Consider the following 27,668-nt stretch of genomic DNA (forward strand, 5'->3'; position numbering starts at 1 on the left):
ACTATTTGATTTCTTGTAGTATTCTCTGTTTGCATATATTTCTTCTCTACATTACTTTTCAAGCCTCTAATTTCTATCACATACCTTCTTTACCAGCACTTCTCAGACATCATTTCATTGGAACTGCAAACTTTGTGCTGTTGCTCTTCTGGGAAGGTGCCTGTTTAAATAAAGAATAGAAAAATGCTATCACTGAGCTCCTAAAACTTCACGCCAACATTCAGCACAGCCTAATGTGACCAAAACCAAAAATAGGCCTCACTTTCTGGCTGGTTAAAAAACAAAGAAAACAAACAGAAAACATAGCAAATGTTTTCTTGATTCTTTCTGTCTCTGTTATTTAGGACTGGAATTTTCATTCACACACTAGTCTGGAGACTTTCCTTTTTAACAGATTTAACAGGAAGCCAGGTGGGAGGGTCAGAGATGTGACCAGCGTGCTCATGCATAGTTGAGTAGGACTTTAGAACTTATTTGCGTATGACTGTATAAATGAATGTGAGCATACTTTCCCTGCCTTGCTCTCACTGCCTCCTCAAGCATGTTGCTGCAAATAACCACACTAGCCTGGTCTCACCCTGATCACAAAAAGCCTGCTGCTTCACCCGTGACAGCAGCACTACCAGCACAATGCCCACCAATTTGCCACCAAGGCAGACCCCAGGGCTGGAGCCAGCTTCAGGCACGCCCTGCCCCATTGCACGTCTCACGCTGCGTAGCCTCATGCACACAGAGTTTGGGCACCGAGAGCAACTGCTGCTTGAGGAGAGAGCACAAAGTCACTCGGCTTCCCTGTAGGAACAACAACTCTAAAATTGTGGGGGGAAATTCAGACAGAATTTCTTGCTAGAACCAGCAAAATAAATTATGCTAAATTATCCATGTTTTGCATTTCTAGTGTTGTAGGGATTAACATTTTCCTGACATCTAGACTTCCTAGTACACAGCATACAATTGCATTCCATTACAGTTAGATGCAGCAGTTGTTTTAGCAATAAAATCACAGTATCTTTTTTTTTTCCTGAAATTGAGGAAAAATAAAAATAAAATGGCATGGGAATATAAATAAAAATACATAGTTTTAGGAGTGCACACTCCATCAGTGTGATTTGAAATAATATGCATACAGTGGTGTCTGTCACTCATGCCTGTGACACTTTTAAAATACACCAGGATCGCTCCATTCGCATGTATTATCAGCAATGTCTGTTTGCACTCTGAATATTTAGTAAGCAAGCATTAAGACTTCATGTTTTTATATCTAGCTACCTTTTTTTAATGGGACTGCACACCTAGAACTCAATGAAAAGATCTGAATGTCATGTTAATGCAATTTAAAAATATGCATTACATCTTTTAAGTTGACATGTCAATTAAAAATAAATAAGATCCAGTTATGTGGTGATACTATGGCAAGATTGCATTTTTACCAGTCAAGTTTCATTCTTATTCAAAGTGACAGATTCCTCTAAGACAGACAGAGCCACAAAGAACAGTCCTCCAGCCATTCAAACCAGGAAAATATAATTAAGGGTGCACGTAATCACTTACCCAAATTCAGACATATTGGAATACCTCGTTCTGTGTTAAACACGTGGTTATTTTCCCGTGACTAGTCTATTAAATTAAATAATACAATTTAATTCTCATCCAATTTTTACTGGAAAGCAATCTTGTGTACACTACCAAAGGTTACCATACACTTCTACAGGTGTGCACCTGCTGTTCAGAGCACCTTTGTTAGCACGGTTGCAGCAGCTTTGCTTTACGACTGAGCCTGGGAGTCGGTCCCAGATGGAAGACCAGCGCAGGTGCTGGCCCAGCTCAGCTTGTGTAACTGGGAACTTAACAGGAAAAAAAGGAATCTGGTGGTATTTTTTTCCAAGCTCTGTTTAGCTAACTAAGGTTCCTTTGGTGCTGTGAGAGTAATTTATACCCAAGGTCTTCCTAACGTGACTGTGCAAGGCAAAAGTATGTACTTACGAAAGGACAGCAGAACTGGCCTCTCACTGAATCTGGTCTATAAACTTGCATCTCCAGCACCGAGTTCCCCAATTTACATGAAAACCCACTATGTGGGAAAAAGTACTTTCTTTGCTACAAGCCTGCAACCCAGTAATATACTAAATTGCCCCCTCAGTGCTCGGATTACAAAAATAGTTCCTGATGAGCCTTCCCCAAAGTATTTCATAGCAGTCAACCTTACATGCCCAACGCGGACAGCCCTGTTCTGCTCACTCTCACCACGAATAAACCATTTTTCACTCATGAGCATCGCTGTTACTCTCCTCTGGACCTCAGCACTTGCACGACAAGGTCTCTTTGCTCACAATTTCCTTTCATAGGTGGCAGAAGTGTTTACCCTCCTCGACTGGCCCATTCACTCCTCAGTTCCTGCCAGTATTCTGCTCTCAGGGTAATGCTGCTAACTAACACTTCAGAAGAAAGAAAGAAAAAGATCCATGCATTGGGATTACTCAGAGGTTTCTCCCAGTGGAATGTTTTGCTGTCGGACAAGTTTCTAAAGACACAGGAATTTCCTGTGGAGCAGAATGTGTGGTTCCTGAGGAGCACTACCAGCCATGGGCTGCCCGACTGCCTTTGGATCCAGCTCCCAAAATCCTTTACACAGAGAGGTTTTCCTGAGCTTTCCTTAAAAATGGACCTTTTCCACCAGAATTTTTTATTTTGTCACTGTAACAGGCAGGTCCTCAACTTCTACATTTGCTGCCGACAGCACGAGTCACGTGAGTCCTGGCATTCACTTTTTGTCACCTAACCAACAGCTTCTGAAGAACCGTGCTCTTATTTTGAGATGTCAGGAACGCTCCGCATATAGGGAAGCAAAACAACATGGGTGTGGTATGTTTTTGTATAGTTCAGAGTTCATTTTTCCTGGGGGACTATTTTTTTTAAGCTTCCCAGGACAGACTAACAGAGGGATTGAGCCACCTAACTTTTGCTTTTAATAACCAAATAAAAATAAAGCAGATCACCAAAAAAATGTTGCTGGCAGCCACAAAGAGGACAGGACTCTGAAGTCGCCAGTGCAAATGTTCCCGAGCTGCCAAAAGCTTGCACGGTTCAAAGCTCACTCTTGGCACTGCCCAATGACCAGGGACCACCTCCTCCCAAGTCACCTGCCAATTCATGACAGGGCAAAAACTAAAAGAAATCCCTTAGCTCTGCATCTTGCTCTAGAAACCTCAAAAAGAAAGGCTATTTACCTCTAACTCCTCTGAGATCTGCTGTCTGTACATGTTGACATTGAATTTACTGTGCAAACACTGAAACCCAGAGAACTGCTACCACAACAGTGCTCACAGAAGCGCACATACCTTGCCTCCTCCTGCTCTGTTCTTGCAGAGGGCAGCCCAAGAGTCATCACAAGTTGCAGTGTCATAACAAGTTCAAATCAATTATCCTGCTTCTACAGGGAGACTGCTAAATCCTTCCAATCTTCTCTTCACAGGCCCAGTCGTGGAAGCGGACTTACTGAAGACGTCTCTTCTGTTAACAGAAAAGGAAAGAGCAAGTGCAATGCCCAGTAGTGCACATAATATTGTCACTGAAGTGAAAGCTGAACACTTACACCATCCCAAGGAAGCCTTCAACAGGAAGCTGATGGTAACCTTGTTTGTCCTTCCCTCCAAGGCAGTAAAGAGGATGGCCGACAAATAAAGTTACCCTCAAGCAAAGGTCTCCTCCTGCCTTTTCCAACGTCTTTGGGAGCTCTCCCAGGAAGGCATGAGGACACAGAGAAGCCTCCCACCCGTGGGCACAGGCCAGAGACAGCTGCTACGTGCTCTGAAGTTGCAGGGAAGAAAACGTCACCTTTTTCACCTCCAGTAGGCAATCGGGGACACCGGGCAGACAGCCCAAGAGGGGACAGCAGCCTGTCCACACACCAGACAGGAAACCCCATCCATTTGCCCCCACTGATGTTTCTCATGGTCTTGTTCTTGTGAATAAGCAGCATTTCTCCTACTAATGGAAAATCAAGCGTGTGTGAGACCCCACCCAGGCTTCAGGTCACTAAGTGGAGGAGTTGACACTCAGACCTGCAGCCAACCCTTTCCTACCTGCAACCCTGTAGGTTACTTTGGTCATGAGAGGTATCAGAAAAGAGACTGATGCCCACCTAACTAGGAAATGGAGACTGCATCCATCATGGATCACAGGCTGACTGAAGCAAAAGGACTGGCTTTTCTCGATTTCTAAGACATGGAAGCCAGCCTCCAGGTACTTCCAGTCCAAAGCACAATTCTTTTTCTCCTTTTAAGACAGAACAGTATGGCATAGTTCCAACCTACATCCTAGAAAGGTGAAGAGCAGACAACCACACCAGCTGCTCAGGGCACCTGCTTCCAATGATCTTCCTCACACAATTCATGTCAGACAATGAAGATCTTATGTAAGGACTTATCCATCCTCATCCCTGGTAGCACATCTTATTTTGTCTGAGCTGCCAACTGCATCTTATGCCCCCTCAACTATACTGGATTTATTTTAGGCAAAATATGAAATAATGCAAACATCATATCAAATACTGCAGTGCAGTAACTTTTCTTTTTTAAACACTTTAACAACTTTTTTTTTTTTTTGTAGGATGAAACTGCAGGCAACCCATGTCAGCAGCCAAATTAAAACAAGTCTTTCTGAGTGAAAGGTGCTCTTTCTCGAGACTCAGCCTCACTCATTAACTCCAGATTCTTCAGCTTTTGGGAGATGCAGGATGACAGTTTTTAGAGGAAGCCTGATTTTTATTTATATACATCTATAAATAAAGACTTCATACCATAACACAAGTGACTCCATCGCATGATAGTTCTGTCTTTTGAAGAGAAACAGTCAGAATTTGGGCAGGGACTAGTGTGGATTCTTTTCTTTCCTAACTCCAACTCAGAAATGCATTTTCCCTTATCACACCTAGCAGCAGAGAAGAGGGCTGCATCTGTCAGGTGCCTCGTACTGCCAGAACCACAACCTGCCTTTGCCAGCGAGAGAGAGGTCCATCAGCAGACAGTGATGCACAGATACCATCAGGAAGAAAATGAAGGAGAGGAGCTTTGCAAAAGTGGGAATTTACTCTTTGTAATTAAAAGTAGCACGAATTCCACACTGGCTCAAAGCAGCTTTCCATCTAAGCCATAAGTAAGGAAAAAGAGAACAAAATACAGGGTACAGTTCACTGCTGAAAGATTGCAGAAATACACCGTCATGAGAGTTATAAAATATGATCACACAGAAAAAGAGTGGGGTAAATAGTTTGTGTAAGGTCACAGCATGTAAACAGAAGATATGAAGAAGGGAAAAGGGGATGGAGAGGAGGATCCAAATTAACTTGGATCTATTAGGGCTAAAGAACCGAGGTTTCCTGGCTAATAGCAATGACTTGAACTATTTAACCAGGGACAGGCCTTTTGAAAAAGTTATGCCCTTAAAGTTATTTACACAACAGCTGGGAGTCTTGATCTTGCCTGCCCTGCATCTCCTCTCCTCCAGCTGCAAAGCCTTTTATATCCTCAGTGGCTCTTCCCCATCACAAACACTGAACGAGCCCTGGTCGAAAGCAAGACAGAAACGTAGAACCCGGGAGAAGACGAGACCTGAGGCAATTGATTTAGGGCCCTGTTCACTGTTTCCTTTAGCACACTTCCCCTGGTTCTGAGCAGTCCAATGTGCTTCTGAGGGAGCACTGAGCAGCTGATGTGTTGGGGGGGGAGGGGGGGGCAGGAGAAGACGGTAACAAGTGGTTGTTCCTTTTACCTTGGCTGTAAATCTGAGTACAACACAGCGCACTGCATCAATTCCAAACAAGTGCAGGCAGATATACAGCAGGCTGCTTGCCCTGACCAAGCCATAGAGCAAATTAAAAATAAGACTGTCTAGCAAGAGGTAAAAATACTCAAATCTGTTGCAAGTCCAAGTCCAGATTTAAGGAGGTCTGAATTCTCCTAGTTCTGGAAAAACATTACTAGCATGACAGAGTACATGTAAGCCTGCCCACAGATCCCAACCAACCTGATAGCAGGCACAGGTTATAGCCATTTACATAAGCACTTTTAAGGAGCAGTGTGGTGGAAGAAAGCTATTCACCAGAAGGAAAAATTAATTTCCAAATCAGCTCAAATTGAATCTTCAATACAGATAACGTGGTACCTATATCTTGGTGGATTTTAGGGGGAAGAGAAAGAAATTCCGAGGAAGTTAAGTTTCCCCTGAACTATCCAGGAATGTATACCTTACAGGAGGTCTAGTCACCGATGCCATGCCTGCTTTTCTCTAACTCCACCAGATCTGGTAATGGATTACAAAATCTTTTGCAGTTTCACTGCACGGCTAGTGTTAAAATACTATGTTATGACAGACTTCTAGGAAGAAAGTTGAGGATTGACAGCAACTCCCCTAGTTCTCTGAAAGGATTCATTCCATGAAGAACCACTAAGCCAGCTGATGCCAGAAAATACAAACCACACAGACCTTGAAGCCTGCCTTTCTGCCACAGGGACTGGAGCTTACACTGCCCAAACAGTGAGATCAGGAGCACGAACTGAGAGACTCACTAAAGAGAGCATTTGTCTCTTTTTGTAGGATGTTTTTTCTCAGGTGTCTCTGGAGTTCCCTAGTAGGGAAGGCAGATGTACTCAATGCTGAAATTATGTAGCCATCAGCATTCACCAGGAATCATTTGGCATCAATCACAAGAGATTTTTTTTTTCTTTCCTCAAGCTGAAAGTACACTGTTTTTCCTATGCAGGACTGTTTGGCTATGTCTGGCTGGCTTGATCAGCAGGAGGAATGAAAGCAGGATGGCTGAGCAAGTACCAAAATATCACTCAAAACCACTAGCATTTACAGTTCAATCTATGATTATTTATTTAACAAACTTCCATTGTGAAAATTCAGTTGTGCTTTCAAAAAAAGAAAGAAAAAAAATAAAAAATTCTGAATCCACTTATAGAGATGAAAAAAATTAAAAAATATAAACAATACAATACAAACAGTAAACTAGATAGAGGCAGGGATCACTTAGATCATTTTTTCAAAGCAGTAACTATTGTGACTGTTACCTCTGAGAATTAAACAGAGCAGGCTCTCCAGTGTTTTGACCTCCTGTAGGTCATGTTCACAAGTCAGTGACTGTAAGAGCCAAGCTGGCATTCCCTGCCCACAACAATAGATCCAATTACTTCAACCAACACGCATTAAAAAGCAAATCCAGCACATAAAGCTCGTATTGCTTTGTTAATTCAAATACATAGATCTGCAGATATAAAGATGAGAGAACAGCAACCTTGCCACTTCCCTATGCTATACATGTTCTGGTTTCTTAACTTTCCTTACACATTTTGTTTTCCTAATCATCAATCTATGTTTTGTTTTTTTTTTTTTAATTTGTTTTTGGTTTTGTTGGGGGGAGGTGTGTTGTTTTGTTTTGTTTTTCTCTTGGGGTTTGCCTGTTTGGAAACACTTCACCCTAACTCAAACCAAAACAGGGCTGGATAAATTGATTCAATAACTATTTGTTTTGTGTATGCCGCTCTTCCCACCATCATTCACTGGAATTTTTCAGACTTGGCTAGCATAAAGCACCATTTGTTCTTCTGTCAATTACAGATGCACAGATATAGGTGCCCAGTAAAAAAACAAACGCAAGCTTCGTACTTATTACTCCATGGCCCTTCTTAAATTGCTAAATAACCTGGAAGTTCAAATAATTCATTTAGAGGAAAAACAAGAAACAGAAACCTTCAGTAGTAGACTGCTGAAGCCAAAAAGCTAGAGTGCCACTATCATTTATAAGTTCAGGAGTTATAGAATATTATAACAAGAAAGAAAAGGAAAAAAAAAAAAAAGATCAAGCAATAGCTACCAGGCACCCCAGCTCCAGGTACACTGGAGGAACTGAGTCTGGCTGTGATTAAATCTGTGACAATTCCTTCACAAGTACTCACCTTCCTGTCCCCTGTCCTGCTGTGTGGTGATGGGGGTTTGCCTTCCTTCCTGGAAGCCTTGGGGACCACCCAACCTGGTGCCTTTGTGGGCTCCCATGCTTGTACCTCAGCTGCTACACTGCCCAAGTATGCCAGTGCTGGCTTGCTGTCACACAACACGGAAAATGTTGCCACCAAACCCCTCTATTATCAGCCTCCTAGAAGAAGGTAGTATACAGAAGGTATGGAAGGTAATATACAGCCTTCCCCAACAGCCCATATTTTCCTTCTAGGCAGACAGAAGTCTGCTTGATAGCTTCAAAGTGACTGTCAAACTTCAGTGCCATGACAAGCACGTACTCACAGAGGAAGGGGAGCTGAACAGATCTGAAGGTGAGTCCAATATGAGGTCCAACATGACAGTTAACAGGGAGGCTATTTAACGCCTACTTTGTGAATGTGTCTGTTTCCTTTAAATAAAGTGGTTTTAGAAGAGACAAAATAAAAATACCTACTGAGAGTAGACAAAACTAACTGTGGAAGTGATACCGCCTAAGAACAATGCAATGTTGCCATTTTTGCAGGGTTGCTAATTATGGATTATTAAGGACATTATACAGTGACCTATTAATACAGCTAGAGCCCTTTGTTGCCCTATTATCAATAACAAATGGGAACTTTCAGTACTATTTTGGGAAATGACCTTTCTACACAGCATTGTAGTGCAGCAAGAGCCAGGAACCTCCCAAGCTGTAATTCCAGCTCCACCATTGACTTGCTGTGTGGTAAGGGGAAGCTGGTTTAACCTCTCAGTCGCTGTTTCTTTTTCTGTAAAGCTGTAGTGACACTCGCCTACTCAAAGCACGGGGTTCTACTGAGTTCAAATATTTGAGCAGAGCTTTGGGGAAGCTAAATGCTAGATCAGTGTGACACTGCTGCAGCTGCTTAAGGCACTTAATGTGGCAGAAATTCAGCTGCAGCTGGAAGAACATAACTGAGCACAGCTGCAGGAGTCCCTCTCCACAGGTGAGCATCTATAGGCATCAGTTTTAGGCCACAAGTCCCCACCTACTAACATTTAACTTGTCAGGGTTTTCAGTTACAGAGCTTCTCAACACGTAAGAAAAAAAAAAGATTTGGTACTTGTTCCCCCTCTATGTGCCCTCAGAATTTGGGGTAATGTTTTACAAACTTGTTAACTTGCATAATGGTAAAAGATACACCTAAAATAACAGCATGCAGAGACCATAGGATGAAAATTACTGGGATGAGCAGAACACACAGTGGATACTCAGTTTATGCAGTGTGGTACGTTTCAAAGGTCAAAAAAAAAAAAAAAATACATGGTTGGATTATAAAAGGTTACAGAGATTAAAAAAATAGTACTGAGATTGTAACAACACCAGCTCTTTCACTCTCTCTAAATAAATAAAAGTCACAACTAAATGAAGTCATGCTGGAAACATGAATTATTTAATTTGCTTTGGCAGGCTACTCCTAGGCTTAATCCCCTCAAATTGTGGTAAAAGGTGGGAAGCAATCCGATCCATTCCCAAATTACAGGAACGTGCATAAACACACAATAAAACTATGGGAAGGCTGTACTCCCAACTTCGAAAAATTCACTCACTTAGCTCTTTTCCAAGGTGCAGGGATCAAGCTATTTTCAACATCTCACTTCTCTCTTGCCTCCCTATAAAAGAAAAGGCTAGATACTGATATTTGAGAGTTGTCTAACAAATTCCTTTCAGAAATTCACCAACAGCTTCCAAATAAAACCAACCTCGTGGCTCGAGACCCATCCCGCTGAAGGAAATTCCATTTCAATATCTTTGCAATTAACAGCACAGCTCATAGCCCCAAATCTGTGTCCCTGATCCAACAATTGTTTAGGAATGAAGTGAGTTCCACAGAATGGAAGATTTAACCTAAAAGCCCTGGTACCACATCCACATTTACGTGAGGAAGTTCCCAGGCTGAATCATGATTCTTTCATCATGATGATCCTCTAATGCCCTCAAAAAATCTTTAGCTATTATTCAAAAGCACTTTATTTTACAGAGAGACAGCAATATATCTGACACACTTTTAAGCATGACAGGGTTCAAGTTTTATAAGAATTAAATTATAGCAGTTACTGAAATCTATGTTTGAATTTAATATTTAATATGTCTCTACTGACAGATTGCATTTACTGATTTCAATTAACAGTGCCCAGAGATACCTTATCCATGTTTGTAGGCTTGAACTAAGGCAAAATTTTCAGATCTAGGCTACGGATCCATGGATATGTAGAAAAACAAAGGACAGGAATATACATTAGCTTGCCAGCTACTGGGCATAACACTTTGGAGAGAAAGAATAGTGTTTCCTCTACTGGGCAGAAAGCTCTGACTTGTGTGGAACACCCTGCTGGGAACACCCAGGCCCTGAGAGTCACTTTCGCTTCCACAATTTATTCAAGCAACATTTTGGAATTAGTTTTCTTTCAGATGAAAACTTCATGGAAAAAATAAGTTTAAATTCCATCAGTATTCCAAGAGAAATTGTCCAAGAAGTCAGGCAGCTGATCCAAGTGATCACGGCAGACCCTGACTTGGAGCAAAAGCATCCCTCGGGTGGCGTGACCCTGCGGAGGAGCTGCCACCCCGGATGCAGCGGGAGCACGGCAAGGCTGAGCGCTGCTGTACAGCACCATCTAAGGGCTCGCTGCAAATACTGCAGCTGAGCCGAGAAGGCTGCAGCTGTTCCCAGCGAGCTTTCAGGTTCCCTGTCACATTGAGTACCCTTTAGCTCTCCCGTTAGAAAGCTTCCTAAGCAAATTTGTTTTCTCCGTAAATCACTGTCACTGATTCATCATGAAGAACCTAGCAAATGAAGTTACTGCGAAGTTGGCTGAGGAATAAAATTAAAAAGATCTACCCCTGACATTTCTAGCAATTTGTTTCTCTCTACTGCTATTTCTTGGTATGCAAACAAAGTGTTTACTACAGAAACTCCAGATCAATAAAACTAAAAAACCAGAAAAGCCTTATTCTATCCAGCTTGTCAATAACTAATTCTGCATTTCACCTTTTCAGTGCAATATTACTTTTCTTTGTAAATTGTATAAGTCTTGTTTGTAAAAATCTTTCCTTTTTGGTGATTTTATGATGAGATTTACATGAGGGAACACCACACTGACTTGAGGATCCATTTACTCCAGTCTTACTCTCAAGCAGCAACCAATAAAGAAAAAAAATAGGAAATCAAAACCATTCAAATTGTCGCACAGAAATGTCCTTGCACTTTAGATGCTTACTAAGGGATACATGTTCAAAACATTAGATGAGAGAGATCCAGATTAGATTCATTTACAGGATCTGTGCCTGTCTCCAGAGCAATATTTTCTAAGATGAAAGAGTTGGCAGTGGACCAAACAAGATTATTTTAATTATTCCAGTTCCCCTTTGAAATTTCCTGTCTCATTGCCCATGAATTTGCTACCTCAAAAGTGGAAAACTGACTCACTAATAGGACACAACTCAGTCAGCCTGCATTCTAGGACCCCTGTTCAATCACACTGAGGCACGTGCTCAGATGCCACCCTTCCTGATGTGAGGATGTAGAGAAGTGGTACCATTTCCAATAGGAGCAAATGCACAGCCAGGAATTGTGTGGAGTGGAAATGGGTGTGGAGAGCAGTGGCTGAAGCTAAACGAAAAGCCATGTGCATCCTGCAAGAGATGAAACAGAGCCTTCCCTCTTCAAAACATTGTAAATCAGAAGAACTGTTTAATCCTGGTACAGAAATAAAGCATACAGTGGCTTTTAGATGTGCTAGTGCTGTGCAGTGGGCATGGTCAGTCCAGTTGCTGCAGATGTGGAAGTGACAGCACTAAGAAGTCTCACAACAAAGACATTTATTTTGCTTATAAGAAAAAGACACATTTGAATGGAGAGCTAAAAGGAAAGGTGAATGGTTATAGTTTAATGACCTAAAGTTTGAAACATGAATTGTCAAATCTACTTATTCTATTGCCACCATGCACAGAAAGAACCGGTCAGGTAATCTGCATCACAACACTTAACAAAAATTATTTTGCTTTTACTGAAACTGTTTTTAAAAGCTTCTTGATTTTGACCCAAGTTCATTCCTTATCACATATATCAGAAGTTGAAAACGTGATTTCAGCTATTGGTTTTTAATCCTGCAGATATGAAATACTAGCAGCTGTTGTTCACTAGACAGACAAATCACATTCACAGCTCAGAGGAATAAAAAAAAAAAAAAAAAAAGGCAAACACAATTTGCTGTGTTCAACAACCAAGGGCATGTAAAGTTATTTCTCATGATCTCAGGTAGCAGTCAAGATTTCCAGGTAGTTCATTCTTTATTAAGATTTGTGAAATTAAAAAAAAAAAAAAAAAGTCAGATATTTATAACAGAAATATTTGCGATGTAATTCACATTCCAGTTTGCTGTTTATTTCACTTCTTTGAGCTCTGCCAGATGCCATACACCTGCCATGCCTTTGACATGACACACAGGACAAGCCAGTTTGTTTTGTGGCTGCCTTTTCCAGAATGAGTGTATGATCTCAATTGTGCACTTAGAGCAATACTGGCGTTCTTCGTTCATTTTATGAGTGGGTAGCTGAACAGGAAAGCTTCTCTTCGACCTTTGTAGTAGAACAGACTCCAGAGCATAAAGGGCTTGTGACACGCCTGCTGACCTTTTAATACGTTGGCCTATACTGTTTAACTGGCATTATTACCAGCTACCAATGACTCCTGAAGTGTGGGTTGAGGGCATGAGTCCATAGCAGAGGTGATGGGGAGGACAGATGAAAACTGACAGCCTGAGCAGGCATTATTTTCCACTTACTGTCTACAAGCATACAGATGTGTCTGGATCATAACATTTTGGCAGAATAAGTATAAAAATACTTAGCTGTCTCTTAGATCTAGAATTAAAAGACAAGCATCTGGGTAACAGTAAAGCAGCTCCCATTCTAAGCTTCTGACATCATAAGGCATGTTAATTGTTGCAGTTCATAACGTCACCAAAAATCCTTTGTCCAGTTAAACTAGCAACTTGTGTTTTAGAAGTACGGTGAAACATGCAACTTGCTGCTTAACCTACAGACCCTGCCAAACTTGATGAGAGGGGAAAAAAAGGGAAAGTTTTCTTGACTTGGTGTAGGTCCCTAATCATTTTCAACTACATTCAATATTCTTTCTAGCTCAGTTTGTGAAATGTCACCTAAGAGATATAGAACAGAAAATTCTTAGCACCCTTATTTCCCTTTCCTCTGGAATATTTTACCTACTCCAAAATACTGGGAAAGCTCCTCTAAATAAGAATAAACGTGTGACGTGTGAAGTCTGTTTTTCCTGCCATGAGCGAAGCATTTGACATGACAGCCTGGGGGCCAGCTCAGCTCCTTTTCCCCGTAAGTGGCAGAATACATCTTAGCACAGTTGACTCATCTCTAAACTTTTCAATCTCCCCACCTTCCCAGGATGGTGCCTGTTTTCTTCAAAGACTTGATGAGAGAGAGAGAAAGAAGACTAAAGGGGAAAGGTAACAAAGGGGTCAAGAAGAGATGGTTTGCCACAAATGCAGACACTGAACAGCGGTTTCACTTCAGAAATCCTTGTCTTCTGCTGGTGAGCTCTGTCCATGCCAAGGTTCACCAAGGTCACAGGAAAAGAAAAGGTTGCACTTCTATTGATCACTGCTGCTAAGCAACAAGTCATAAGAACTAACATTAGGCTTGTCTTCCACCACTTGCAATTAGAAAACTACAAACAGAATCTTTGTGTCACAGATTCAGGACTGAGAGAAACTTTTAGCAGTGTGCCTCTGTAATGCTACGAGCCACACAATCAGTGAGACAATCTTCTCGTTAAATCTACATATCCTCAGCCACTGCTGCCAGCCACAGTGCAGCTTAGCTCAGTACTTGGAATATTTAGGTCTAAGTTTCTTTCAGTAGAAGAAGCAAAAGAAAAATAATGTTATTCATAAAGATAATCAATCAGAGATTATCTGAATAATTTTTAAAAGTAATAACTTAAAGAATTAAAACTTTTTTTTTTTTTAAACACTCTACCAGTGAAAGACATCTAAATATAACAGACACAGAAAGTAACGAATATATGGTATGTAAGTCAATTTGCCCTATCATTTTAAGGAGAAATACAGGAAATTCATCATGAAGGGAAAGTGCCAAAAAAGAAATGCATTCTGAGTAGTAAAGCTTTTGCTTTTTGCTACAGGTGAACAATCACATACTCAAACTCCAAGGACTTATGAATACATTAACTTTTCCACCCGTAGAGCATGATTACAAACAAAAGCACCTAATTCCAAAGTACAACTGTCTAAATTATTAGTCACCCTCAACAAACAAACCTAAAAGACAGAAAAGGGAATTGAATTTATCTTTTCTTTAAACCTCACACAGCAACACTGCGTATCACATCAATTTGTGAGAATTGCCAGTGAAATGTTTGAGATAATTCTTATGTTCTCATGAGAGAGAGAGAGAGAGAGAGTAGACATCCTTCTTGCAGTTCCATTATACATCTCCTCCGTTGATTACGATGAATGTCAGCTCTTCTTTTCCTCGTTTATCCAATGAACCATACCTAGGTATGGCAGCCGGGAATAAAATATGCCTATCAGACTTCCACTTTAAAAATGTACTGTAATTGCTTGTGAATTGTTTCATTTGGAAAAAAAAAAAAAAAAATTGTTCTCAATCCACAAATTTTGGTAATGTTCTAATATGGCATCGGTAGGGGAGGGCTTATTTGTAAATCAACTGTAAATAGTATGACCACTGAGTATCTGATCTACTTTTTACAAGAGGAATCCTGTTACAAGTTAAACTGTACACTGTAGATTGTTCAAATTGTACATTCCAGAGGAACATATTGATTTTGCTTTACATGCATGTTTTATCTACCCCTATTCAATCATGTCTGACATGATAGCTACTTTAGAACATCCAGAAGAAATGGTTTTGGAACCACTAAGCTCTGTAAAAATTTTTTTCATTTTAACTGATGAATTATGTTATTTCTTGACTGTGCATCCAAGGGAGGAACAACAGAACAACAAGCAAGAAAAAGTTAAGAAGTAAGTATATTTACACCAGAACAGTTGCTTTAAGGAAGAAAACTTTAGGAAGGGAGTTGCATAAGGTTAATTAAAAAGAAAAAAGTTAACATGTATGCTTTAGCTTTGCTCAACACCCCTCCCCCCAAAATCTCCAAACCCACAGAAAGACATGTAACACACTGCAGAGTCATAAACAAGCAACATACATGAGGAAAACAGAGCAAGCAAGCATGTGTGACAGGAAGCAATGAATTTACAGAAGCATGAAGGCAGATTAGCTATCAAAGAAAGGTTTTCTACTACTTAAAGCAGGACATTACCGCAGAACAGTAGTCAAGAAGGGGTCACTGTGTCCTGTCACTGAAGACAGAGAGATTAGATATGAAAGGAGTAAGTCACACTGAGAGCATGAACTTGCTAAGAGCATTTTTTCAACCTTAAGTAACATGGCCGTAAATATACATGGGGCTCAGAGTAAAGACTACTGAACTGTAACCCTTATACTCTACTGACCTGTTTCTGAGTCCTGGGTAAATCACTTGATCTCACCACACTTGTTTTTCCAGCTGTGAAACAGCAGCAACATCTATTATACAGGGACCTGGGGAAAAGTTTCACACTTACATACAGCTGCAAGACTTCAAGGACACAACAGTTTGTGCATCTGGAAAGTTTGTTCCTCACCTCCCATATCAATTTGTCTAACAGTTCATCACATCTCTATCTACAAACGGTCTTGCTATTATTTTCTCATACAGTTATTTTCTTATACCGCTTTGCAGTAGCTGTGGTTTTAAATGTTAATGTGAAAGAAATTTAACTCTAGAAACTAGAGAATATGTCAACATCCTACTCAACAGATTTGTTTACTGTTTTTTTCAGAACCCTGTGTACTTGAATACAACGCTTTAGTGCATTTTACCCCTTCTAATCCCCCAGAGTTAGAAGTGATGAGCTGCAAATGCCACTTCCCATTCTGGGAAATACGGAATTGTTTACTAAATTCTAGCCTACTAGCTCAAGCTATGCAGTCCTTCTGAAGACAATGCACTTCCCCATTTTGTTTATGTCAGTGAGGACATAAACAAAACTGCAAAACTAATTGAACAGTTGGCTTCAAAACATTCTGTGGCAATATTCTACCAGCTAGAAAACAAAAAAGTTGATTCTTACATGCGAGGCTCAGCTCATAGTTCACACAGTACAGCTTTTCAATTTGGTAGGGGAATCACTGAAAAATAAAGCAGGGATCGTCATTTATCATGCCATTTCTGGAGACCCCTTTCAGTATAAGGCATTTTTCTGTCTACTGAAGCATGAAACACAAACACATAAAGAAAGCAAATCTAATTTTCATTCAATGCTCTCCTTTAGGAGGAAAATGCAGCTGAATGAAAAGTAGAACTTAAACTATTGTACTATCTTCTAAGAGTTCATTAGTAAATTAACTCTACTCCAAGAGGAGCAACAAAATGAGACAATGATGATGACCCCACGGCTTGAGTAGATAGACAGATCTTGGTCCAGAAAACAAATCCTGAAGTGGTAAAAGGTATTCTGCTAGAACAGCCTTTATTCAAACAAAGCCACAGGTTCTATTTTACTTGCACGATGGCTGCCATATAGCAGACAAGGAAAAAAGCAGTCCCTGACAACAGAAAAAGAAGACAATAGAGAAGACTTGATCTAGCAGATAAGCGCAAATTAGGTCACCTTAAAAACTGTCACCTGAAATAAATGGACTATCAAAAAGTTGAGAACTTACCAGTTAAAAAGCTGCTGCTCTCATCAATTCATTTTCCATCCATCTTTTCCTCTACTAGGTACCATCTAAATACATTTAATTTTTAAATCTGAGAGGATAAAAGAAATCACTTTAGGTTTGGGGTACTCTTTGTCATATTTATTAGAGACCTAAACTGTTTTTAAATAGAAAAGAAACATTTTTTTCCACAACACAGCAAGGCAATAATCAGATCCCTTTGCTTCTGGCACCCCCTGAACACTTCAGGTACTTTCAAGTAACTGATTGCAGCAATCCTAAATTACTCATTTGGGATGTAAAGTTTAAGAAACAGGAATAAGGGGGTGGGGGAAGTTGACAGTCTGTGTGGTGGAAACCACTAATACCAGCTACGCTGGTGCCAAATTTCTTTAAAAAGAAATGTCTCAGCTCCACATCCTGCAAAACAACACAATGCACTTTCTTAGTATTGTACTGCAAATATATAAAGAGATCCTTGCTATAAATTACAAAGTATTTTTACTTTACACTGCAGTTTACATTTTACTTCTTGGTCATGCTTCATATTCTCAGAGTGACAATACAGAGAATTTTATTTATGGACAACAATACAGAAACCATCCTACAATAGGGGAAATAACTGAAATGCTAGCACTGAGGATGAAGACTTTTTCTGTATTTAATTTATGCCACTTTGACAAACCAAAGGAAAAAAATGCCCAGCAATTTCAACACTCATTCATCTTTTCTGATAGCTGCTATATTATACCTACACTGGAATGAAAATTCTGAAGCACAGAGGTCTACCACAAAAAAAGTAGACTTAGCTGGGGACACAATATAACAATTGGTGCTAAGGGAAGAGAAAAAAAAAAACAACTGTCTCCAGGGAAAAAAAAAAAAAAAAGAAAAGAAAAAAGAAAAAAGGAAAGCAAAAAGCAAGAGGATCAAATTACACAGATTCACTGCTACCCTGGAATTGTCAGAAAAATTCAGACTCAGGTTGCCAGAACTCAAATGTTGTGTGAAATACATACTACTTTGGAATTCAAATAGGTAAAACTGAGCTTAAATAAGGAATGAAAGACATCATCCCACTTAGTACATGTACACAAAATCAAGACTATAAAAATCATTACTAGCAATACTTAAAAAGTAAGTTAATTCATGTAAACAATAGACCCATAGAATATCCTGCTTCTTACTGCTTTTCTGTCAAGTCTCCAGAAATCATCATTTTTCCGTTTTACTCTTCATATTTAATAGGTACCAAATGAACCCTGCTTTCTAGTTCACAGATTAAGAAAATGACACCTCCAGACACGTTCTCAAGGGGGGAAAAAAAGTACTTTGGGTTCTAAGTAGCCACATTTTCTACAAGATAGGAAAAACCTGCTGGGCATTTTGTTTGAAGCTGAAAAAGTTACTTTTGTCAGATCAGAACCTCAAATCGTTATTACTAAAAAGTAATAGAGTAAATCAATTACTCTAGTACAAAACCAATTGCAATTAAAACATTGTAGATGGCACTGGTTCCATCTGATGTCTGTATTTTAAAAAGTCTAATTAAATTTTGCTTTTTTATTAAAATGTCTATTTAGATTCTGGGTTGGTTTACATTCCCTTCTCCCAGCACATAGTAAAGTAACTCCCAACCAGTTATCAAGCACTATGCTCTATTTATATGCACACTATTTATTTAAAAATAAGACTGTGTCAGGTTCTATCAGGGAAGCCCACTGTTCTTGCAGTCACTAAAGGTGAAGAAGGAAAAGGCAACAGCTGATACTGTACCAGAATGGAAAGCTGCACTGCCAGTCAGCTCTGAGATGGTTCCACAATGCAACTCTGCAGTACCAAACTTTTCTCAAAACCAGCCCTTTTGACACAGGCACACATTTGTGACCAGTAAATCCATGGTGTGTACAGATGGGAGACTCAGAAATGTGCTTTTGTCCAAATATAATCTGTAACAGTCTCTGAATCTGTTTGCATTTGTCATATATCTTTGCATATAGAGGGTCCTACAGTATTTTTTGCCCAAATATTTTTTTATCTTTTTTTTTTTTTCCCAGATTACTGGATATGCATTCCATTAACGTCTGTTGTAACAAAACATTTGAATCCACACATTAAAAAATGTATTTAATGTTTATGTTTACATGAAGAACGTAGCAAGAACACAGTATACTACAGTGCTTAGAGACCGTCTTTGAATGCTTTCAGCAGCAGGTCAGCTGCCAGCCCAGGAGATAAGACACCACTAAGAACTTTTTCTTCTAGAAGTGGAATCTTATCCTTGACTGCCAAGTGACTCCGGAAATGTTCCAACATATTTTCTTGGATGAGATTCCACATCCACACTTTCTGCTGTTTCCGTCGTTTGGCAAGCAGCTCACCACTCGTGAGCACGAGGTCACGGAATTCTGTCATTTTATCCCACATATCTGAGATACCTTCTCCAGTTTTGGCAGAGATACGCATTACCTGTTGGATTCAGAAGAATTTTTAAAGCCGAATAATTACTGGGCTTAAGGGTTAAATTACTGAATCAAGTAGATCGAGTGAAAATTAGGAAATGTGGAAGGCAAGATTGTTTCAATACATTCAACCAATTCCGCTCAAAGGAGTTTTGTGCCAGTCACACATTTTTCCATAAAGAATAAGGAAAAAAAAAAACAACTCAAAATTGGGATTCTACCAACTATAAGCAAACCTTGGGATCCACAGCATTTGGCATAAATAGGGTTTGTCCAACTGCTTGTGTAACTAGTGAGAATCATTTTAAATGAGACAATTAGCTAAAATGTACAGTGTTGCTATTTTACTTAAATGTAGACTTAATTATCAATTCAGGTGGACACACTCTGATAGCTACCCTTTTGGACTTAAAATATTCCAGAAAGGAGATACTGAAACTTCTTTTTGCATATGCTTTCCAGAGTAGGAATTCATTTTGCCAAAGTATTTCAGGCATCCAACTTCATCTTTAAAATGGGACTGCCTAAAAAAAAACAAACCTCTCTTTCTCTCCCCAATCTAATGGATAGAGTCCCAGTCACTGAAACAGAGACAGATTTCTGACAACCTCACTGATCTCAAAACAGGTGTTTTGGGTCACATTTGTCAGGCTGAACAAATAGGTATTCAGATGTATCAGTTACTATTAAACAGTGATGAACTAAACACACAGACCACTGAAAAAGCAAAGAAACATGTGCCACCTATATGAACATTAAACAACAAACAATCAAGTATTTAACATGGTGTAAAAAAGCTAAACAACCGAGGTCAATTTTTTTTTTTAATAAAAGAGCTCAAGGAGTCTAGAACAGCTAGATGAGACAGTAACAGTCCCAACTCATTCAGCATTTTTTCTGGGAAAACAACAAAAAACATACAAAAAAACACCACCACCAAAAATCCCATAGGGAAGTACACACACCTTTGGTCTCCAAACCTTTGAACGCTTGCGAAGCAGCTTCATAGCACTAACATATTCCGCTTGTATTCTCCGTGCAGGCACAATTAAATCACCATCAGCTTTATTTATAGCAACTAGATCTGCCATCTCAATTATACCCCGTTTGATACCCTGAACAGAACATGGAGAGAAATTATGAATATCCAGAATAATTGACACACTGATTTAATCACAGAAAGTAGGTCAGGAAAGCTTTGTTATTTTCTGGTGGCTCCTGCTGGTGGGTGGATGGGCGTGCTAGTCGCGCAGCAGTAGTACCTACCAGTGGCCTCCATCATCCCATTTATTATTCTGCTTTGACACTGAATATGGATATCAGAGTTTACACGAGAACCTATTTTATGCATAGAGACTTAAGTTTAAACAAAACATGATGAAGTTTACAAAACTAATTATATTGATTTGTTTTCCTCAAAACCACTCCCAGTAAATCATACGTAACTAATACACTAATAACTAATAAAAATATTCTCTGATACTACTCAGAGATTACCAAAATCATACATCCCAGTAATTCCAAGATCTGGAAAAAAAAATCAGATCCCAACCATGCAATAACTTGGTAAGACACTGAAAAGACTCAAATAGCAGCTGTATAATTTACAAAATACTACTGATATGGACTTTTTGCACAGACTAGTACTACTTGGATTTAAATTTCTCCTTCTAGTCCTAGGTAGTACTTAGAAAGAGAAACAGAACAATACCTGTAATTCATCTCCACCTGCAGGTGGCAGCAGCAATATAAACATATCGACCATATCAGCCACAGCAAATTCTGACTGTCCCACACCTGAAAAATTACACCCGGAGTTCACTATTTATGGCAATCTTTCACAGTCACATTAATGACAACATGAATATCAGATCATAGTATTGCACTACCTTTCTGATTTGAACGAAACCCACAAATCACAGACAAGTTGGAAGGGACCTTAAAGCCCATCTAGTTGAACCCCCCTGCAGGGACACCTCCCACCAGACCAGGTTGCTCAAAGCCTCATCTAACCTGGCCTTGAGCACCTGTAGGGATGGGGCATCCACAGCTTCTCTGGGCAACCTGTGCCACTGCCTCACCAGCAATAAACAAACAACAGGGAACATACCATTCCAGTGTTTCTACAAAATATAAATGCCTAGAAAATCAACAGAACAGGCATGCATTTCTACCCAGTGACCGTGCAAGGTGTCTCACGCCTGATTTAGGTGTCGCAGCAGGATAACCGAAAGAAAACCCTAAGCACATACCTACTGTTTCCACAAGAACAACATCATAGCCTCCTCCTTCACAGAGCAGAATGGCTTCATTCGTGGTCCTTGTTACACCTCCTAACGTCCCTCTGGTTGGAGATGGTCTGATGTACGCGTTCATGTCTCTTGACAACTCAGTCATCCGTGTTTTATCACCCAATAGAGAACCTTAAACATTTACTATTAAATTATTTCAAATGTGCCAAACAGCTAGACTTTCCTTCCCTGTTCCCCGCCCCCACCAAAACAAATGAGAAAAAAGTAGATCTCTTGGAAGAAATAAGTCATAAAACAGTATTCCAATAATTGTTGTTAAAGACTTTATTCAGGACTAGGAAGTTCCTGGCTGGCTGGAAAGGCCTGACAAGTGGGCCTTACTGCTACCAAACACGAAGAGTTTGTTCTAGGTCAGAATGGATTCTGCACTTCCTGAACAGTTCTTTTTTTAAGAGCTGCTAATTAATCTTTGCTGTTTCTTTCCAAAGAGACAAATCTTTACCTTAAAATTTTGTTGATGATTTTTGTTTGTTTTTAAGAAAACTTAGATACATTCCTGCCTTCCTATTATTCATACAAACTTTGCGTCAAATTAATTGAGATCTAGATATATAAAGCACATTCCAAAAGACAATAGATGCTCAATTCATATAACTGGTACAGTCTTAGCACCACATTTCGCTATTCTATTCATGTGTCTTGAATGTATACATGCCATAATATACTATTTCTTAACTCTAAATCATTGCAGTGCTTCAATTTGCTTTTTTTTTTTTTTTTTAATAGTTACATTGCAGCATCTCCTATAATAGCGTAGATACTGGAAAAGGGAATGATGTTCTCTGACAGCTGCCGATTAGAAAAGGATCAAAATCAAGATTCTATTATTTAAGTTACAGATATCATTAATCAAGCCTGGTCAGCCTAGAATTTCCCTAAAAGTTTGAGAGTGGCACATTACAGCCACACAATTTTGAGGAATCTCAAATTTAAAAAAATCAGCAGGCCATGCTACAAGTCAGACTAATGGTCAGTGCAGCAGGAAACCATGACACTGATACAGCCAACAAAAAGCTAGAAATTCTTTTAGAGAATTAATGAATGTTCTATACTCTAACCTGACAGATACATTTGGATTGCAGCATCTTCTAAATAGTTTTAAATTAACATTATGTCCTGCCTAGTGATCAGCACTGTCACTTCTGAAATTTAAGTAGAAATTAATGTTCTTCTCCTTCATTGACATGGCATTAAGTAAGTTAATAAAGTTAGAGAGAAAACAGTGGCTATGCAAAGTTTCAGACAAAAAAACGTTAAACAGCATTCGAACATCGGAGAAGAGTAAACTTGACAAAATGAGGGTTTTGATACATAATTCTCAATTTCAAAATGCATGGGGGGAAAAATGAAAAAGTGATACATCACCAGTTTTGTAATAGTTTCATAGGGCCCAAAAATTTCTTCCATTTGCCCCAAAGAGACACTCTTATATTTGACAAGGTATTAGAAACCTGACAGAAACATTAAGTCCTACTTACCACCACTTGTACTAGAAGAAGGGTCTACAGCCAACACAGACACTTTGTGTCCTCTTTCTGTAAGCATTTTCCCAAAGCATTCTATGAAAGTTGATTTCCCAGCACCAGGAGGACCAGACAACCCTAATAATCACATTAGGAAAATAGGAAGAAAAAAGATCTTGATAATTAAGTAAATAATATATCCTGGGAACACTTGATAGTTAAGTTGATAATTCCTATTTTACTGCAAGATCACAAAAAGTGCCACAACTGATATACCCCAGTGAGCAAATGTAATTGACCTGAAACACAACACCACGGTTCACCCTAGACGGCAGCGCTCACTACACCACCCCTCATCCTACCCATACCATTTGGTTTATCCTTATTTCCTGTCCTCCAAAGAAATTTATCTATACTAGTTTATGTTACAAAGTTTTAAATTGTAATACCCTAAAACTGTATTTTTTAGATTTATACAAGAGATACTTCAGGAGTATAAGCCCTTACGTTGAGTGGTTGGTATTTCAAAAATTTGGGCAATTTACTTCCATTTCAAAGCATATAAAGAAGGATTAACTTGAAAATCTGCACTAGGTATTTCTCATTCCCATGCCCAAGGCCTTGTTCTTACTGCCTCTGTACACACAAGAAATGATAGCTGGTCATGACCAATTTTGCTTAGTCCAGCTCTTTGCAAGGGAAGAACATATTACAGTTTCCAAGAGTGCCAGGTTCAACTCTCCTCAGTCAAAAAGTAGGCTGCTTTGAAGTAACACCGTAAAACAGGAAGGTACATATTCTTCCCTTCATGAATTAGTGAAAGGACTCGGAATGCACTCAACAAAACACTTATAGTTCAAGAAAAGAATGTGTCTGCTTAACTACATCCTTCCCTACTTAAGCGTAGACCATAGCTGTAAGAATCAGTTAACCTAATGTTTCAGTTCATTATACATATTAAAAACAAACAAACTAACTAAAACACAACAACCACTGTCCCCCAACCACTCAAGAAGTGTCAATTATATCTTGATTTTTTTTCAGTAACATTTTCCAGCCCGAGCCATAACTCTTCTGGACAACAGAAGTGATAGAAATTGGTTACAAATCACAAGAAAACACTGATGAAAGACTATTGACCACAATGTTTAAAGAGTTAACAGTAATAATGAAAGGTGAACGCTGTAATTCTGTCAAAGCAACTACTGGACAGACATAAAAGGACTAACCCACTCTAAAGGCAAGTGGCTTTCCTTGATTTAACTTTTCTTGTTCCCTGTGGTAGGATAATACCTTCTGAAGGAGCACCTGGGCTACTTTCTTTTTCCTAGCTTGAGTTGATTCTACAAGTGTAATGGCTTCAGCTAAACAGGCTCTGTGGCCCTGGATGAGTCCACTGTAAAGTCTGTCTATGAGTCTGTTTTCTCTGTCAGAAAGTCCCTCTGCTTGCTGGTCAGGGGCAGCTTGGTGACACAGCTCTCTCTTCAAACCCTCTGACAAACACATCCATTTTGTATGATACGGGCGCACCGGCGTGAGAGACCCAATGCACAGGAAATCTGATCTGGAAGTGCAGTGAAAGTTCTTGAAATACATTCTTTTGAAGAGATAACGATGAGGAAACCTCAGCAGTACAGAGGGGATCTTCATCTTGTTCGGAATTAAAAGCACCAGAGGTATCAGTTCACTTCTGTTTGCAGAGACCCTAAGGAGAGAGAGGGAAAAATTTCACTTCCTTCAAAGTACTCCGAGTGCTTTTGAAGGGCACAAATGAAACGTGTACGCAGGTGCTGATATTTTGTCTAAACCCAGCCTTTTTAATGCAAAAGGTGGTTCTGTCCTCCCGTTGAGAAACAGAATAAAAAGATGTTATAGAATCATCAACAGCACGGCGGCACTTTATTAGCACACACAGAATCATAACAAATGAAGATGATATTTTTATGAACACGAAGATAAATAAAAAATACGTTTAAATACAGGCTCCAACAACCCACAAAAACCCAGCAACAACCCGGAATCCCCCAAACCTCGGACCCAACCAACCAAACCTCCCCCCCCCCGGGGGGCTTCACGAACTCAGCCCCGCTCCTACCTCCGCGGGTGCGGGGGGCTCCAACCCGCTGCTGGGGACGGGCTCTGCCCCCGGCCACCCCTCAGCGCCGCTCGCTGCCGCCGCCGCTGCCGCTCCCGTGAACCGGGGCTCGCCTGCAGCCGCGGCCCCGCCCGGGGAAGTGACGGCCTCAGGCCGAGACGGAACCGCCGGCCGCGGCTCATGGCCGCCGTGAGGCAGCGCCGCCCTTTTCCCGCTCCGCCGCGGCCGTTGCGACCGTTGCGACCGTTGCGACCGTTAGGCGGCGTCGCGTGAGGGGCTGCGAGGCGTTAACGGGCACGGCCGCGGGGCAGCCGACGTCCTCTTTATTTTTTATTTCTCTAGACATGTTAGCACGCCTGTTGCTGCATCTGTTTGTGTTAAAACCGATGCGTTTATTTGTAATAAGCAGAAACGCACGCCATCTGCTGCTGCCTGAGCTAATGCAGCTATGAAAACAATACTAGAGGTGTCCACAGTCCCCTGAGAGCGGCAGTGCAACTGATGGGCTATGAAATGGCATAGATTTTGCTCTTAATTTCCGAACGCACAATTTAACACCATTCATATTCTTCCAGCCCATATGATGATCATACACAGAGAACTGCATAAGCCACACTTTCCTTGTCAGAACTGATGAAATGGGTGGTTTTGCGCCCTCATCGGCATGTGATGCAGCAGAGAGAGACAGGAATTCTCATTTCAAAACAGCCTTGTGTGGTCTCTCTCCATAGTCACGGCTTTGTTCATCAGTTACCATGAATCACTGTCATTTCTTCTTTAAACACGCTTTCTAAGGCTGTTTCAAGTGCTGTTCTTAAACCTAGATAGCACATCACCATTAATAACAGCAACAAAGCCATTCCACTGCGGTTTCATCACAGATTGTTGATCCTACATTTCATTCGACTTTGTGTGCTTTCGTAGTTGACCTTGTTACATGGACTAGATGAATGGCAATGCAAAACTGCACATTACAGCAGCTCTGAAGGGGGAGAATAGATTGTTCAGTTCTTGGTGTACCATCAACTTGTGGAACAGAATAGTAGGAATTATATTAAATTGTGCATTCAGCAGTTCAGAAAAAGTGTGCTATTTTATACAGTTCATCAGCTGCATTGCCAAGCTGATATGACCATGAGGAAGACACGTATGTATTTTTGAGTACTCTTCATACAAGAACCATTGTAAGACACTCCCACAATGATGCTCAACTAGGTAAAAGCATAATCCTGCAAGTCACATCCCTCTCCCCTCAACTCCAATCTTAAACAAGTAAGTTTCTTTTCTCCAAAGACTATAATTTCCAAATGTCAGACTTGACAGAATTCCTATTGCACTGTAATGGATATACACACATACTTTCAGTATACTGAAATAGAGATTGTGCAGCTCTCCCACAATCACGTGCTTTTCTTGCATCTCTGATTTTATATTACTCTGACCTCATCTAAAATAGGCAAAGCACTTCCTTAGAAGCTGGACCATATCCCGAGTCTCCTCGATCTGCATTCTGTCCTACTATAGTGTTTTCATGTTTTCCATATGGTCACATACAGTAAGAGACCAAACATGCACTTTTTTGTTCTTTATTACACCCAACCCACTAAATTTTGGTCAGCCTAACTGGCTTTCTGTGTTCTGACTTCCAACACAAGGAGTTCTGCAGGCTCATGTGTTCCTTCTTTACCCAGCTGTTATTAATTCACATCCTAGCTGAGGTATTCAGGAAGGTCCTTCAGTAGCTTTCAAAAGCCTCATGCTTGCTTCCCTAGTATTTTCTATTTGTTTTTATTTCAAATGCAAGTCATCTTTCTATTGTGTTCCCCCTGCTTTTTTTCCCCAGAGATGTTAGAAGAATAAAAATGTGTATCCCACAGTTATCATCACAGTCTGCAACCTTGTCCAAGATTTAAGGCAACTGATCTGGTCTTAACCTCCTTATTGTAAATCTAACCCAGATGTTTAAGAAAACGGTACTGCTGGTTACTTGTGAAATGCAGTCTTCCTTCTGAGCCAAGTGTTATAAAATACTGCACCATGGAGTAGGGGTGGGTGGGGAGGCACTACTCTTTGTGCAGATCTTTTGAACAAAGTGTTCAATTGAATCACAATCGTTACAATAGAAAAAAAAAATCTGTAACTTCTCACAAGACACACTGCATGACACTAGCTTCTTTGCCATCCGTTAGTGCTTCCTTTCTCTGGCAGCACTCCAATTTCCACTGCTCTGCTCATCTCCTTAAGAAGTCCTGAAGCAATCCTTGTGCACATTATTATTATAACTACAGTATTTATTATGTTAATAGATACAGCTATAAGCAATATGTTGCAAAAGTACAAAAGTAAGATTTTCTATGATCTAAATGAAAAATATTAAAAAGAAATTATAACAGGACAAATAACTGATGAAATCCAATGAACAGCACCAGCTTGAAACTCACTGGCTTTTTCCCAAATAATGTAAAGATGTAATTTTTCTGTATCTACGAACTACCTCTATTGGTCCTTCCCTCTGTATGTTAAAGG

General features: G+C 40.1%; 1 protein-coding gene across 4 annotated transcripts; it reads right to left on the bottom strand.

Annotated features, from left to right (window-relative positions):
• Positions 1-67: 67 nt before the first annotated feature.
• MMAA (metabolism of cobalamin associated A) lies at positions 68-25,265 on the bottom strand. 4 transcript variants are annotated; one of them, XR_014317413.1, is made up of 12 exons: positions 25,143-25,265; positions 24,277-24,752; positions 23,063-23,185; positions 21,525-21,695; positions 20,984-21,069; positions 20,238-20,387; positions 18,587-19,279; positions 16,814-16,901; positions 16,222-16,279; positions 15,562-15,649; positions 3,339-3,510; positions 68-160 (listed from the first exon to the last, which is right to left on the bottom strand). XR_014317413.1 is itself a non-coding variant. In XM_082759350.1 (7 exons), exons 2-7 carry the CDS (start codon positions 24,695-24,697, stop codon positions 18,992-18,994), a joined length of 1,239 nt encoding a protein of 412 aa, XP_082615476.1. In that variant the 5' UTR covers positions 24,698-24,752; positions 25,143-25,265; the 3' UTR covers positions 16,969-18,991. The 4 variants fall into 4 exon arrangements, 1 of the variants encoding a protein (XP_082615476.1); XR_014317414.1 differs by lacking the exons at positions 68-160; positions 3,339-3,510 and adding an exon at positions 13,478-13,660; XR_014317415.1 differs by lacking the exons at positions 68-160; positions 3,339-3,510 and adding an exon at positions 15,226-15,408.
• Between the last annotated feature and the right edge of the window lie 2,403 nt (positions 25,266-27,668).

This window comes from Aythya marila, assembly GCF_965140915.1.
Source record: "Aythya marila genome assembly, chromosome: 4".
Taxonomy (NCBI): Eukaryota; Metazoa; Chordata; class Aves; order Anseriformes; family Anatidae; genus Aythya; species Aythya marila.

What these genes read in the sequence shown, in the direction of transcription:
- MMAA (XM_082759350.1), bottom strand. Translation starts at nt 24,697, where the DNA reads ATGAAGATCCCCTCTGTACTGCTGAGGTTTCCTCATCGTTATCTCTTC. An exon ending in GCCACTTGCCTTTAGAGTGG is followed by an intron (nt 23,186 to 24,276) that starts GTTAGTCCTTTT and finishes TGTGATTATTAG; the next exon opens with GGTTGTCTGGTCCTCCTGGT. An exon ending in CAAAGGTTTGGAGACCAAAG is followed by an intron (nt 19,280 to 20,237) that starts GTGTGTGTACTT and finishes TGAATCCAACAG; the next exon opens with GTAATGCGTATCTCTGCCAA.